The following is a 14,992-nucleotide window of genomic DNA, read 5'->3' as shown; positions in this document are numbered from 1 at the left end:
ATTATTTCTTAAATTAAGTCGAGATTATTTCTTAAATCTAGTCGAGAATATTAAAAAAATAAGCCAAGATTTTTTCTTAAATTAAGTCGATATTATTTCTAAAATTAAGTCGATATTATTTCTTAAATTAAGTCGGGAGTATTTCTTAAATCTAGTCGAGAATATTTCTAAAATTAAGTCGAGATTATTTCTAAAATTAAGTCGAGATTATTTCTAATTTTAAGTCAAAAGAATTTCAAAAAATTAAGCCAAGATTATGTCTTAAATTAGGTCGAGATTATTTCTTAAATTAGGTCGAGATTATTTCTTAAATTAAGTCGAGAATGTTTCTTAAATTAAGTCGATATTATTTCTAAAATTAAGTCGATATTATTTCTTAAATTAAGTCGGAATTATTTCTTAAATCTAGTCGAGAATATTTCTAAAATTAAGCCGAGATTATTTCTTAAATTAAGTCGAGATAATTTCTAAAATTAAGTCAAAGGAACTTAAAAAATTAAGCAGAGAGAATTTCTAAAATTAAGTCGAAAATATTTTTAAAATTAAGTCGAGATTATTTCTAAAATTAGGTCAAGATTATTTCTAAAATTAAGTCGAGATTTTCTCTAAAATTAAGTAGGGATAATTTCTTAAATTAAGTCAGGAATTTTTCTAAAATTAAGTCGAGATTTTTTCTAAAGTTAATAAAAATTCTAGATATAGATTGGCACTATTCGTCCCTTCTAATATAATAATATTTGGTAACACGCTATACATCACAATGGACAAGCAGCACTTTCGATTACGGTGAAACTTTTCTATTGCGACAACCCGAGAAAATTCTGCGGTCTAAGTTAGGCAATGGAACACGAAATATTGGAAGCACTTATATGGTGCTAAAATCTAATTGATATTCGAACTTCAATTCGAATTTTGTCTTAGTTACAGAGTCCCCAAACAAAGATATCCGATTAGCATTGTTCGAAGAAATTGACGTTACCGATGATCGTCCACACTTGTCGTTAAGATTTTAACCTGAATTTCATTGAAATATGAATTATAATTATCATACTAATTATGATTCTAAAAAAAGAAAAGTTTCTCTATGTCTCTATGTATGTTTACATGGTAAATAGAAAAAGTAAACGATTGATTAGAAATTCAATTGCTCCTGTACGATTTCCTAATGATGATGCTAAAGAAAACTAAGAAGGAATAATGAAAGGATGAAGATGATGAATAAGGATAAAGAAAAAGAATAAAATAAAGGTAAAAAAGATGATTGGCAATAAATGTATGTGTTATTATCGATAGACCCAGGTGTGGAGAGGAAATGAATAGCCGAGGGCATGCGCTTATGGCAGGTAAAGAGACGGTGTTATTTCTCGGTGGGAGTCAGTTCTGTTATAGTAGGCCACGAGGTAGCAACGACTCGTGTTCCTTCAAAGTCCACGACTCTCTCTTTGCGTTTCTTCGAAAGCTGCTCGTCGTCGTCATAGTCGTCTTTGATAATCTCGCGTATCGTCATCGTCAAAGATTTGTTTCCAAGTATTTCAATTGAACCGATAAAATAGCACACGCATTTTCCTAATTTTGTTATACGCTTAAGGCGGCCATTTTGGAGAACGCCGGAGGATCCAAGTGAAATACAATAAAAAAAACGTTTCGATGTAAATTTTCATCTACGAGAGAACAAAAAATGTACAATTGAAGGAAGGAAAAGAGATTGGTGATAGACCGAATGATTCCTCGGAAATGTTGTTTTGAGTTAGGCTCGAGGTAAAGTGTGTGCGCGCGTCCACTACCAACCAACCAACCAACCAACGTGCTTCTACTCTCCTTCTTTCGAAAGAGAAAGCAGACGACGAGGAGGCATCGTCGTAGTTCGTCGATCGAATTTTTCTTTTTTTTTTTGTTGTTGTTGTTCCTTCTTCTCATTCCTCTCTTCCTATCAAATAGAAATATATTATCTCGAGATAATAATTTTTTAATCATTTATTTTTCACAACATATTAGTTTGTATAATTGCCGGCTAAGTATGGAATAATTTTCAACGCTTAAGGGTGGCATAAAACTAATAGAAATTTTCTTTTCATTTTTTTTTATTATCTCTCGATTTGTTTCCCCCCATTATTTGATTCACCGAGAATGGTGGTGGTGCTGCTACTGTTGCTACTGATTTGATGTTCGATCTATCAACTTACTTCCGCGCTGATCAAAGATCCGTGCGATGATCGGCAACAAGATTTTGTTATTTCTTTGGATACTTCGATGGATCAGCTTTCTCGGTAAGCAACTTTCATGTCATCATTGTTTCTTTTTCTTTTTTTTATCCTCCATTAATTATCATTTAAAAGCAAAATGCGATTCTCAAACAACACTTCATTGCAATTAAATTAACTTAAGCGAGTAACGTTAATCAAAAATCAATCGTCGAAATTGCAATTGTAAAACATTAAAGTCCCCACGATGCAACGATTAAAATGTTAAACGCGGTCTAGGCCATCGTTTTATTGCGAACGAGAAGTTCAACGAGAAACGTGCGAATAATTGCAAAAAAACCTACGTGTTATTTAACGAACAGTTAAGAAAGGGTAGGTGGGAGGGATCCCATTTATCAGACCCGCATATTTTTCCATACATTACAAATATTTATCATGTGAAAAATATATTCTATTGAAAAAAAAATAATACTTTTCTTATTTCTCGGAATAATGAAAATTGTCACGTTAATACACATTTAAATAAATTTTATCTCGATGAGAAAGAGTTACGTTTAATTCATTAATTACACGATTATCCTACCAATTTAATTAACATAATCATCCTAATTTTGTTGTTCGTTATTGCGAAAGAGAATCTCTTTTGCGTGGCATTGACCGTGAATATGACAATTGGCAGAGATTGCGATGATTAATCATAGAAAGTAAGTTTCGTTCTATAACACGAGTATAAAAAAAGAAAAAGAAAAAAAGAAAAAAGAAAAAAAAAAAGAAAATTGATCGAATGTTCTCTCTTGTATAATTGGCTCAAGTGTAACGACGTTATTAAAAAGAAGCCCCGGTAGAGACTTATGTTGAAAACTATACTTTTCTTTTTGCACGTTTGCGTGTGTTGAAGTTTACTACGCTGTTCAGGTTGCGTTCACTGACTCGCCAACGGATTTGACCCTTTTTTCTTCACGAGCACACGGTCCACTCGCCTTTCTCCGGCCAATTAATTTCTCTCCGGAACATTATAGTACTATATCCGTATGTATCTGTGTCTGTGTGTTGTGTTGTGTGTATGCAAGAAAAATACAACAACAAAAAATCTACTCCCCGCTTCAAAGATCCGTGCATCACGAAATTCGAGAACACCGTTTAACTCTTGGATACATTATTAAATTCGTTTGTAATAAGGGGGTTGTACTTTGTACTTGTTTCCTAGATCATTTAAACTTTTCTTCATCATCATCATCAAAGATAAATTATTTCTTTAAATGTTCGCGTACACACACACACACACACAGACACAAAAACTAAACACGCGAATTATTTAATCAACATTGTATCGAAGACATCCTCGCATGATTCACGTCTACTACTTTTCAAATCAATACGAATGATTTATGAAACAATGTCCGTTTATAGGGTTTTTAGATTTGTAGGTTAAAATTGATTTAAAAAAAAAAAAAAAAAGAAGAAGAAGAAGAAGAGAAAAAGAAACATCGAGAGAGGAGAAATGTTAGAGAAAAGTATCGAGAAAGGAGAGTCCATTGCTTTTGCAAGATACACATCGATTCGATCAGGTTTTTTTTATGTCTATAATAATATACCGGGTGATTGAATTATTGCGTTTGTTTTATTATCATTTCTATTAATTTCGTTGCCGAGAAAACTATAGACGCGTTTACTTTAATAAAGAAATGATTCTTACGAGAAAACAAAGAAAGATGAAAGAAAGATAGAAAAAAAAAAAAAAAAAAGTAAAAGATAGATAATCACTTTCGACCACGCGATTACTAACGGAGAAAGAAAACGGTTCTTTGACTACCTTACTCCTCCGTTATATACTTTTATATTTCGTAATACTCTTCTCGTTCCAGACTTTAATTCTCAGTCTGTGAGAATATATGTTTGAATAATTTCCTGCCAGTTTTGAATATTTCAATGTCAGGGTTTACGATAGTCGTCTGTCTTATTTCTTTCCGAAAAATAAGGACCCAAAATTTCCCGTAAATTCCTTGGAAATGCACTCGCGTGAATTTGATTTTACGCGAAGTGAAATCAGGAAGGATTCGTTTCCGGACAAAGACGAGATTAGTCGTCGATTAGACCTTGAAAAGTAGTGATTTATTATGCCCGTGTTTTCAGTGAAACGAGAAAGGCTGATAGAATATGTTGTGCAGTACAGTTTGTCTGTCTGTGCAGTATAGTCTTCAAGAATTGCCTGACTTTCATCGTGAATCCAGTTGCCCGTCCACTTTCAATGCTAGTGTCCTTTCATATGTAAATCAGAACAACGTTACATTCCATTGATCAATTATTTTTACTCGTTCGTTTTTCTTCTTGACTTACTCTAAACATATATACCACCTACGACAAATTATTTCTAGTTATTATTTTCCTACGAATCGAGTTAATTTTTCGTTCTAGTTTTTTTTTTGTACAACGACACTGAATTACGTTCGTAAGATACAGCATTTACGTTTAATCTTGATCATTTAAGTTTGCCGACACTTGTAATTCGTGGATTCACGTAACTAGGTAAACGAGTATGTTGGTGTGCCTACTTTTCTATGGAGAGGTCATCAACAAGTGGTTACGGTTGATCCACTTTACCGTTTCATTCCTCATCATCTCGTTAGATTCTAGTGTCATGAGATGATCGTTTTATTGATCTCGAGAAGTAATCTCTCTCGTCTCGTTAGTATATATCCAAAACTTTATCGCTAAGCTTTGTTTCATTTCATCTCGACATTATTTCGCAGAATATCTCACGTTTGAAAAATAAATACAGGTCGGTACGACGAATGATGCATCTACCACGTGAATTGTTTTTTCTTTTCTTTTCTTATGTTACAGACAATAAACATAATTCAATGTCTTTGTGTATGCGTCCCCCGTACACGTATAAAAAAAAAAACCCATACAAGATTAAAAGATGACACGGTTTCCATGAATCCGAGGTTAGTGAACCTACATTAGTAGCTGCATCATACAACTCGTTCAAACCTAAATTGCATATATACGTCTGATTCATGTTAATCATATTCTCGTTTATCGATTGATAAACTAGTAATCGCGAACAACTGTGTTTCAACACATTCAATCGTTTGCCTTGAAAAGCGAAAATCGATAGTTTGTCATTCAACTCGTGTCATCTTCGATTCGATCACTTGGAACACACTTCGATTCAACGGTTAATTACGATACTAGAATAATAAATCTAAATAATGAATAATAAAGGATAATAATAGGAAGTATTTCATTATTAAGTTTACCGTTAATCAGAATCCTATTGTCTTTTCATTATACTCAAACGATATATTCGACGGTTCAAATTTTCCTCTTGATATCTAAATGTGTCGTGAGACATCAGATATTATATATACACGTTAATTACAATAAAAAACTCTAATTAAATCTTGTGAAAACACGAAAGATTCGGATCATTAGGAAGACAATATAACAATAACTTGAATAACAAATAAAATGAGAGAAAATTGTCATTACGCTAGTGATCTTGATTGATAGAAATATGAAATGAAATTTTGTTTTAAAAAGATTTACGAATAATAATCGTTTATTATTCAATTGGCAACTAGCATAAAATGTGTCTCGCGTGATCCCGTTGTCGAGAAATATAGTAGTGTTAGTTCAGACACGGTCTTTTGTCGTACCGTTAAGTCGTCCCTCTTCGAAACTCACTTGACAGCAATTCGTGTCTCTTCTTGTCACTTGGAGAATACCCATGACCATTACCGTTTTAAACATTACGAGGGAAAGAAACCATCGAATGATAATGAACGGATGAAAGGCCTCCTTTTTATTCCTTCCTTCGTTCGAACTTGTCAATGAAAATTCTCAACACGAATTATTCATCTAATCGAATGAATTTATTTCAAATCACATAAAAGAGATTATTATTATTATTATTATTAATAAATGTGTCTTATAGGAAACATTCGACAGATTGCTAGATGATTATTCTATATTGCATAATAAATACACATATTCTTCATTAAGTTTACCGTTAATCAGATCCTATTGTTTTTTCATTATACTCAACGATATTCGATTGTTCAATTAGCGAATTGGCGAATATTGTTTTTTTTAAAAAAAAAGGATTATATTGAAAATTAAAATACGTTTATAACACGCGTATCTCTGATTACGTAGAATTCTAATATGCATTATGCAATTTTCCTGACCGTTTATGTCTGCACATAGATGTATGTAAGTCGATGCATGGATGATGATCGATTATGGTTAACGAAGGAGAAGCAGAACGTTCTCTCTCATAATGCGTTTTCGCAAGGTGTCTACGTGAGAAATTAAGGTCGAGATTATTGTCGAATGAGAAACGATAAATAAAATGTTGCACATTTGAGCGTGCAATATATACGTTGTTGTGTGTGTACACGTTAGTTTATAAAATATGCCATTTGCAATCTTATTAGTTGAAAATGAAATTGACGGATGAAATGTTGGCTCGCCATTTTTTGTCGACGTTACGTTATTACTCGTTTTAAATATTTACACAATCATGCTCGAGTTATAACACATAGATTTAATACAATTCGTTAGATTCTAAAATTGCAATTTTGTAAGAATTTGGAAATTGGACAAATTTTCTATTTGCAAAATTATTACGAAATTCGTGGGATAAAAAAAAACACACACACAAATGCTACTGATGGTATCTTTTTTACGCTCGTGCGAGTTTTTTTTATTCATTGTTTAGTTTTCCAAACTAATGAACACGAATAAAATTTAGGTCGTAAGTTCAGGATGGATGTACCTAAACGAAAGAATCATTCAAACGTTGCATTTACTATAATTGCAAGTTCCTTATCTCATTTTCTTTTCACAAGACTTATCTTTTCGTTCCCTAATTGATAATATTTTTAATTGCAATATTATAATTTATTAGGGGTAGAACTTATACTATAGTTGACTATAGTTGCCAGAATAATTTGATTAAATTTCATGATCATCTTCTTATTAAACATATAATTATCATATCTATAATATAAATAAATTTATGGTATAAATATTAATATTCAACTATATAGGCTATATAACTATCAAATTTAGGATTATTTATTATAGGATTTAGATTTCGGTTACGATTCGTCGAGTAATTCCGCGAATTTTAAGACACAATAGGATCAAATATTCAGAGCATAATAAACGAGGTGTAAATGTCGGAGATTGATTGATCTATAGATTCGCAAAAAGAAGCCGTTTGTATCTTCATTTCAGGATGATCTTGTTCCGGGCTGAGTATTTAGGCGCGTTATGCTAATCTAAATAATTGCTGTCCGTGCACCGAACCGAAAACACCGTTACAATTCCTGCAATTGTTTTTTTTTTTTCTGTTCTCCTCTCATTTTATATAATAATGAAAATATTAACACAAATATATATAATAAAGGACAACGCGCGCAAATGGAATTTTACTCGAAAAATAAGATGAGGAATAAGTTAATTTCATTAAAAATTTATGACAAATATTTGATTTAGGAGATTTTACGTTGGCCGAGTCATGGCCTACGAGCCTCGACGAGTCATTGGACGAAAGAAACGATGCAGAAATATTTCGAGCCGTTGTAGAATCCATGAGAGAATGGTCCTTACACAAACGTGAACGTCACAGAAACAAAAGAGAAGTGTCTAAGGTTTGTTACGAGGATGTTGGATGTTTCGAAGATACCGGACCGTTCAGTTATCTGGAAATGTTACCTTCTCCACCTAAGGATGTTGGTACCAGGTAAGAAATGTCCTACATTATATTAACTAATCACACCAAATAGGTCAAATTAACGAAAAGTTCAAGTTCAAGTAACAGGTGTCTACGAGAGTATTACGTATCTAATCGTACGTTTCTCCTAGATAATCATATATAATCTATTATTTTCTATATAACATTAATAGTATATTAGAAAAGAAAATAATTGCATAGTAGAGGAATACAAAGTTAGCCTGTGTATCTCAAGATTGGAAAGTATTTCTATATATATCAAAAAGAGAAATAACAAATAACGTTATCCAATGTTTCTTGATTTGTATCCGCAGATTTCTGGTTTACGGTAGCAGAAAAGCGAGATCAATACCAATGGAAGTGCCAGCTGAAGATATAAACGATAACGCTCACCGTGCCATAGATCCAGATTTGCCGACCAAAGTTATAGTACACGGTTTTGGATCTAGTTGCGATCACGTGTGGGTTTACGAGATGAGATTGGCTTTAATGACCGTTCACGAGTGTAACATTGGTACGTCCCCTTAAGTAATCGTTAACAAAAGAAAAATCAACTGAAGCAATCAAAAAATTAATCTCAAAAAATTTGTTGGTGGTGCAACCAACGCACGTTATACTACGATCAAGAAAGTTGATTGCTTTGATAGGGGAGGGACCCCTATTAATAGTATTAATGTCATTTAGTTTGATTTTTCATGAATTTATATCCGAGATGATTTTCATTTGTCTGAAATCTCGTGGAATAATATAATCCACACTTGATTTAATATTTTTCTAATCGTTTATTTGAATTCTTCTTTTTGTTATACGTTTCCAGTGTGCGTTGATTGGGGTCCAGGAAGTGCAGTGCCAAATTACGTTAGAGCAGCAGCCAATACTCGACTGGTCGGTCGTCAATTGGCCAAATTGATTAGAAACTTGGAAGTTCCCCAAGAGAGGGTACATTTGATCGGGTTCAGTCTTGGTGCACACGTAGCTGGTTTTGCTGGGGCAGAATTAGGAAACGTTTCTAGAATCACCGGTAGGTATATCTATTTTATTCCCCCCTTCCCCCGTTCTTTCTCTGTCTTTTTTAACGCAGATCAATCAACGCGATTGATTTTTATGGACTTGAAACTGGTTTATACAGAATTCATTTATAAATCTTACGAAACGTTTACCTTCGTTTCTTGGGGATCTAACGTATGAAGAAATGACACGCGTTCAAAGTTACTTTGAATTATGATTAGATTGGTTTTTTATGTGATTGAAAAAAAAAAAAAAAGAAAGAAATTAATAAAAGGCCGCAGGATAGTAATGAAAAATGAATCTGTTTGATATTCAAATAAATCCATTGGAAAGGTATACTTTTCGCAACACGGAGTGAACGTAATTATTAATCGATCAGTTGATAACCTGTTGAAAGAATTGTAGAACAAGGTTGTGGGCATATGATAAATTTCTATTAAAATAAAAGATTTACGTATCTTATTTTTTTTTATCTGAGGATTGGATCCAGCTGGGCCACTGTTCGAATCCCAAGATCCCCGAGCACGATTGGACGAGACAGATGCCAATTTCGTCGACGTGATACACAGCAACGGTGAACAATTAATACTCGGAGGACTTGGTTCTTGGCAGCCAATGGGTGACGTTGATTTTTATCCAAACGGTGGACGAATGCAAACTGGTTGCTCGAATCTTTTCGTTGGAGCTGTATCAGACATCATTTGGTGTAAGTTATCTTATTTAGAGATTCAATATAATAATAAAAACAAGTGTGTTAATAATAGAAAAATGATTGTTCGTATTTTCTAAACCGATCGAGCATCGTATGCACGTGCGTGCGTGCATTGTATAGATCATTCCGATTAGAAAGCACAACCTCCTCCGTGGTGTCCGTTCGTTCGTATTTTATTTTCGCTTATATGTTTTATTTCGAATCGAGAGTATCTCATTACCTCCTCCTACACGAATGAGAAAAACAGCTTGAATTCTTCATCTTGGAAGAAAGTAGGTCGTATAGTTATACGGGTCGAGGTATAAACGATACGACACACCATCGACTAGTAACTTATTTGAAAAATATGACGGTAATGGTGGTCGTATGGTTTGTACATCGATACTTTCTAAACTCGGTTTACAATTTCTTACGATTGACATCGACATTTTTTTAGCTGCCCCAGTTGAAGGTAGATCTTTGTGCAATCATCGACGGGCTTACAAATTATTCACCGATTCCGTCAGCCCAAAGTGTCGTTTCCCTGCATTCCCCTGTCCACGTGGCTACGATGGTCTTCTGAAAGGTGAATGCTTTCCCTGCAATGTTAACGGGGATAATAATAGGGGTTGCGGTGACATGGGTTATTACAGCGACAAATTACCAGCTAGAGGTCAGCTTTATCTAATAACAAGAGATGAAGAACCGTTTTGCGCTCATCAATACAAAGTTAAGGTTTACAACAGTCGTGGCGAAAGACCAACCAGAAGTTATGGCAAATTGCAGGTGAATTGTTTCGAATATCTATCGGCTCGCGTAATCGTAGTTGTTGCTTCATCAATTTTATACTAATAATTATTACGATACTTTCCTCAAAATAATAATAAATAAATGATTTATTTTAGATAACGCTGATAGGTGATGGATCCTTCAACGAAAGTTTTGCGATGACGCGAAAGGATGAAGAACTTTTGGTAGGAGTTACGCTTCAAAAGATTGTCGTACCACATCCAGCAGTTAACAACGTACAATCTATCGAGGTTATTATTATCCTAAATTTTCTCGCGAGATCTCTATTACTTTATTGTTATTTATTAATATATTTTCTATGTGAATTTTGTGAATAGATCAAATATACAGCCTACAGTGGATGGTTATCGTCTGGATTGGTAACTTGGAGCATAGACAAGGTTGCATTGGTCGATAGTTTTGGTAAAACATTGTCTATATGTAAAAACGGTTTGATCTTGGAATCTGGACGAGCTAGTCGTTTGCCACTTTATTCAGGTGATTGCGAAATACCTGTTGAGAAAGAAAACATAACGAATCCGATGATAGTCCCATTGGAACGCATGGTTCAAGATAGACAAGGTGGTATTGGGCCCTTCACGAAAGATCAAAATTATGATTTTCGAAATGCTTATTCTAACGAGTTCACGTCGAAAAAGAGAACCGGCACGAAAGGTGTCGGACCATTCACGAAAGATCAGAAAAATATTCGATTGGTCGATGGATCCAACGATTATGAGAATACTGACGATAGTTCCAGTAATTCATGGAAAATCGTTGAAATATCAAACGGCGGCGAGTCGAATATTTTGGACAACGGGGAAACCGAAAACGGTAGAAGTTTTTCCGGCTCGAATTTTATCCAACGTGTTTCGTCGTTTACCGAAACCACCCCCGAAGACAAAAACAATGAAGATGATGACGATAATGACGACAACGATGACGAGGTCACGACGAAACAATATTTGCCAGAAATTCGTGAACCCGTTTTACGTTCGAACAAAAAAGAATCCGCGGGGAGGTCTTTAAAATTATCGGAAATCACCGAACCAATTTTAAGACCACGTTCAACGAGACAAAATTTAAATAAAAGGAATACAAGTTTTGACGAGGAAAGGCAAGACGATGAGATACAAGAAACTTCGTCGACTTCTACCAGAGGATTTACCGTACAATTTTTACCCGAAAGATTGGCAGGAATACTTGCGCAAGCCGAAAAATATGCCAGGCAAACGTTACTGCCATTGATTTCCCAATACACTCCCAGTTTTGTTAGTGGTCTACGTCAAGAAGAACCGAAATATTTTCCACCTTTGGGAGATAGAATGGATACAAAGGAATCTTTTGAAAATAAAGTAAGATCGAGATACCAACACGCAAAGCAATTGGATTTATTACAAAAGGAAAGTATTGAAAAGGATGAGAAAGTAAAGGATGTCGTCATTGATCCGAATAGTTCGATGGACGTTATTATAAAGAAGGAGGATAACGTAACTTTAAAAAGAAATGAAAGTAATGACGAATGGGTGCCGATCAAAGAACCGGATTCTCAGATTTCTCAAAGGAATATTAACGTGTCTAGATCTTTAGAAGATAACGATCAAGAAACGATAACTTCGACGAAAAAATTAAACGATTGGATACCGATAACCGAAAATACGCGTCAATCAACGACTATCATTTCAACAGATGATACCATGAACGAAAATTTGATGAGATCAATGAATTCTTCGATAGATTCTGAAAATCGTTTAATAATTACCGAAAGATCAACATCCGATGAAACTAAAGAGGAACGTAAATTCATTCCACTGATTGATTTACAAAACACCGATGACGACTTTTTTCCGTCGTCGACCGAAATTAATGAATCTCGTTCAACGATTAGCTCAACGATTTCTTACACTTCCCATATACAAAAGATTCCAAGATCATCGAGTTCAAACAAAAGCAGAGAATCTAAATCTTTCCCGAAAAGGACGATGATATTTCCGTACGCTTACGAAAGAAGAAAGGATCCAAGAACGAGATACATACCATTGATTCCTGAGGAAGACCTCGGTAGATCCATTACATCCTTCGAAAGGGATCGTTGATGGTCTATCATCATTTAGCCATAGTTAAACTAATTAGATTATCAAACTATGCCTAATAAAATTGGCTTCAATTTTCAAATCAGGCCAAGTGGTGGTGGCCGTGATCATCGAATTGATATTTAAGAGAAAAAAAAAAAAGGAACACACAATGTTAATTTATTCTTTTAGTTTAACATTTCACATTCGTCTTCGTAAATTATTATTATTATCATCTTTTATTAATCAGTCCCTTTTTGTTCCCCCATAATTAGGAAAACTAGCGTTCGAATGTCGCAAAATGATCGAATAAAATGATTTAATATCGCACACATGGTGAACTCTTCGAACGCTCGTTTAAATAAAAGGAATTTTATGAGACATTCGCAAAGGATAATTATTATATTGTTATTATTTTGTAGGATTTAGGTTCTCTCTTTTTTTTTGTTTGTTATTTGTTAAGATTATTTCGTTTGATGAAAGAATGTAAACATCGACCAGGTGGTAGACAACACTTGATAGCTTTTAGCTAAAAAAAGGCTTCCCATCAATCAAACTTATCATCAGTTTATTTTACTTTCTTTCCATTGCCTTCTATTTTATTATTCTTCTTTTGTTTTGGTAAAAATTTGGAGTCTCCTTAGTTATTATTATTACACTTGTATATATATATAGGAATCTTTACAATATAATATAGTTTATCTATATATATAGAGCTCCGGCCCGAAAATTATTTTTCACATTCACTCTCTTTCTTTCGTCCATTACTTTTTTTCTTTTATATTACCGATTAATTGTTTTATATAATTATTATTATTATTATTATCATCATCTTCGTATCTCTCGCCACCAATACGCCATATTATCATTCTTTAATCTATAATCCCCCATATCATCAATCATTCATTCATACAATTTTTTAAATTCATCTTACCAATTCATTCGTACCAAATACGTCCAAACATTCGCACACTGCGTTAGATTTCTTTTATCTCTCTCTCTCTCTCTTTTTATTATTTACCCTAGATTTTTTTTCTTACTTAAAATAAATAATAAACCCCTTTTTTTCTTTTCTTTTCTTTTTTTTCTTTTCTTGAGAAATGCGTCCTCTCGGACCACCAATATTGTCCCCCATCCCCCTGTTTCTTCTTACTCTCACTCCCACTCGCACACACACACATATATATATATATACTTACAAATACTCGTAATATATTTTATTTTTACAATCGATCAACCCGCCCCCCTTCATTATCTTTACGATCATTTCAGGATATGTTAACTCCCGATATGTCCGTATAATAATTAATAATAATAATAAACCTAACACACACACACACGTGTTCGCAGTCCATTCGTCTCGATTCTTCAGGTACCGATTGACGCGTCGTGTATAAAATGGTGAAGAAAAAAAAATAATAAACAAGTGGAGGAAAATATCAACGACGACGACGAAAAGAAAGAAAAAAAGAAAGAAAGAAGGGTATAGAAAAATAAAAAGTGAAAAAGGAAAAAATATTCTGCAACGATCATGCATGATCGTTGCAGTTTTACTGGCCGAGGAAGAGACTGCGAATATATCGAGAGATATATATATATATATATTTTTTTTTTTTTTTTCAAAATTCGTTTCTATCGATTCTCCTTCCAACCCCTCCCCACCCCTTATCACCTACCCCTAACTCGGGGATACATTCATTCTATCCTTTACAAACAATAATCAACAAACGCGCAGTCTTATCAGGTAAAACCCGTGAACGAACTTGAATAAGTAAAAATGGTGTGGACACATATGTTTTATTACGTGTACGCGCGCTTATGTATGTGTGTTTGTATGTACTCATATACGTGTAATGCAATTATAATATTAATAATATTAATAATAATACAATAATCTATCGGTTCTATTAAAAAAAAAAAAAAAGGGGGAAAAAACAAAATAATAATAATAATAATATAATAATAATAATAATAATTGAAAGAGAAAAAGAATAAATTTGGTTCCGACTCGTCCTATAAAGAAGTAGCGCGACGAAACGATTCAACGTTTTTTAAAAGCGATTTTTTCTTTTTTTTTTCTTTTTTTTTTTTTTTTGTTTTTTCTTCACAGCTGCACTATTGTAATTAACGCGGACGCATTTGATTGGACGCGAACTAAGGACCACCATCATACTCTTCCCACGTGTGCATTTTTATTTGTTCTTTCATTCTCACACACACACACACTCTCTCTCTCTCTCTCTCTCTCTCATTTTCTTTGTATTCTCTTATAAATAAGTCGTATTGAAAGAGAAAAAATAATAAGAAGAAAAAAAAAGATAAGACCACCCACTTACGTTCTATACTCTCCCCTAACGTCCTAAGTTACTTTAATTTTTTTTTTTTTCCTTCGATTTAACCATTAACGACGTACAAAAAGATAAGGCCGCCACATTTAATTACACTGACTAGATCAGTTTCATATGTTGTTGTTGTTGTTGTTGTT

At 33.7% G+C, this 14,992-nt stretch overlaps 1 protein-coding gene across 1 annotated transcript; it reads left to right on the top strand.

Moving 5' to 3' along the window:
- Positions 1 to 1,371: 1,371 nt before the first annotated feature.
- LOC106786680 lies at positions 1,372 to 13,210 on the top strand. Its single transcript, XM_014748333.1, has 8 exons — positions 1,372 to 2,267; positions 7,710 to 7,956; positions 8,262 to 8,461; positions 8,765 to 8,968; positions 9,434 to 9,661; positions 10,104 to 10,432; positions 10,552 to 10,686; positions 10,774 to 13,210. Exons 1-8 carry the CDS (start codon positions 2,210 to 2,212, stop codon positions 12,529 to 12,531), a joined length of 3,159 nt encoding a protein of 1,052 aa, XP_014603819.1. The 5' UTR covers positions 1,372 to 2,209; the 3' UTR covers positions 12,532 to 13,210.
- Positions 13,211 to 14,992: the final 1,782 nt, after the last annotated feature.

The sequence above is a fragment of the Polistes canadensis genome, unplaced genomic scaffold (genome assembly GCF_001313835.1).
Source record: "Polistes canadensis isolate GaletaPanama2010 unplaced genomic scaffold, ASM131383v1 scaffold_79, whole genome shotgun sequence".
NCBI classification, from domain to species: Eukaryota; Metazoa; Arthropoda; class Insecta; order Hymenoptera; family Vespidae; genus Polistes; species Polistes canadensis.
The sequence above is the reverse complement of the archived record's forward strand: the minus strand, read 5'-3'. Positions and strand labels throughout refer to the sequence as shown.

Bases quoted from the DNA above. Each gene is read 5' to 3' on its own strand.
- LOC106786680 (XM_014748333.1), top strand. From the start codon at position 2,210: ATGATCGGCAACAAGATTTTGTTATTTCTTTGGATACTTCGATGGATC. The intron at 2,268-7,709 runs GTAAGCAACTTT...TATTTGATTTAG, and splicing joins TCGATGGATCAGCTTTCTCG to GAGATTTTACGTTGGCCGAG. The intron at 7,957-8,261 runs GTAAGAAATGTC...TTGTATCCGCAG, and splicing joins CCTAAGGATGTTGGTACCAG to ATTTCTGGTTTACGGTAGCA.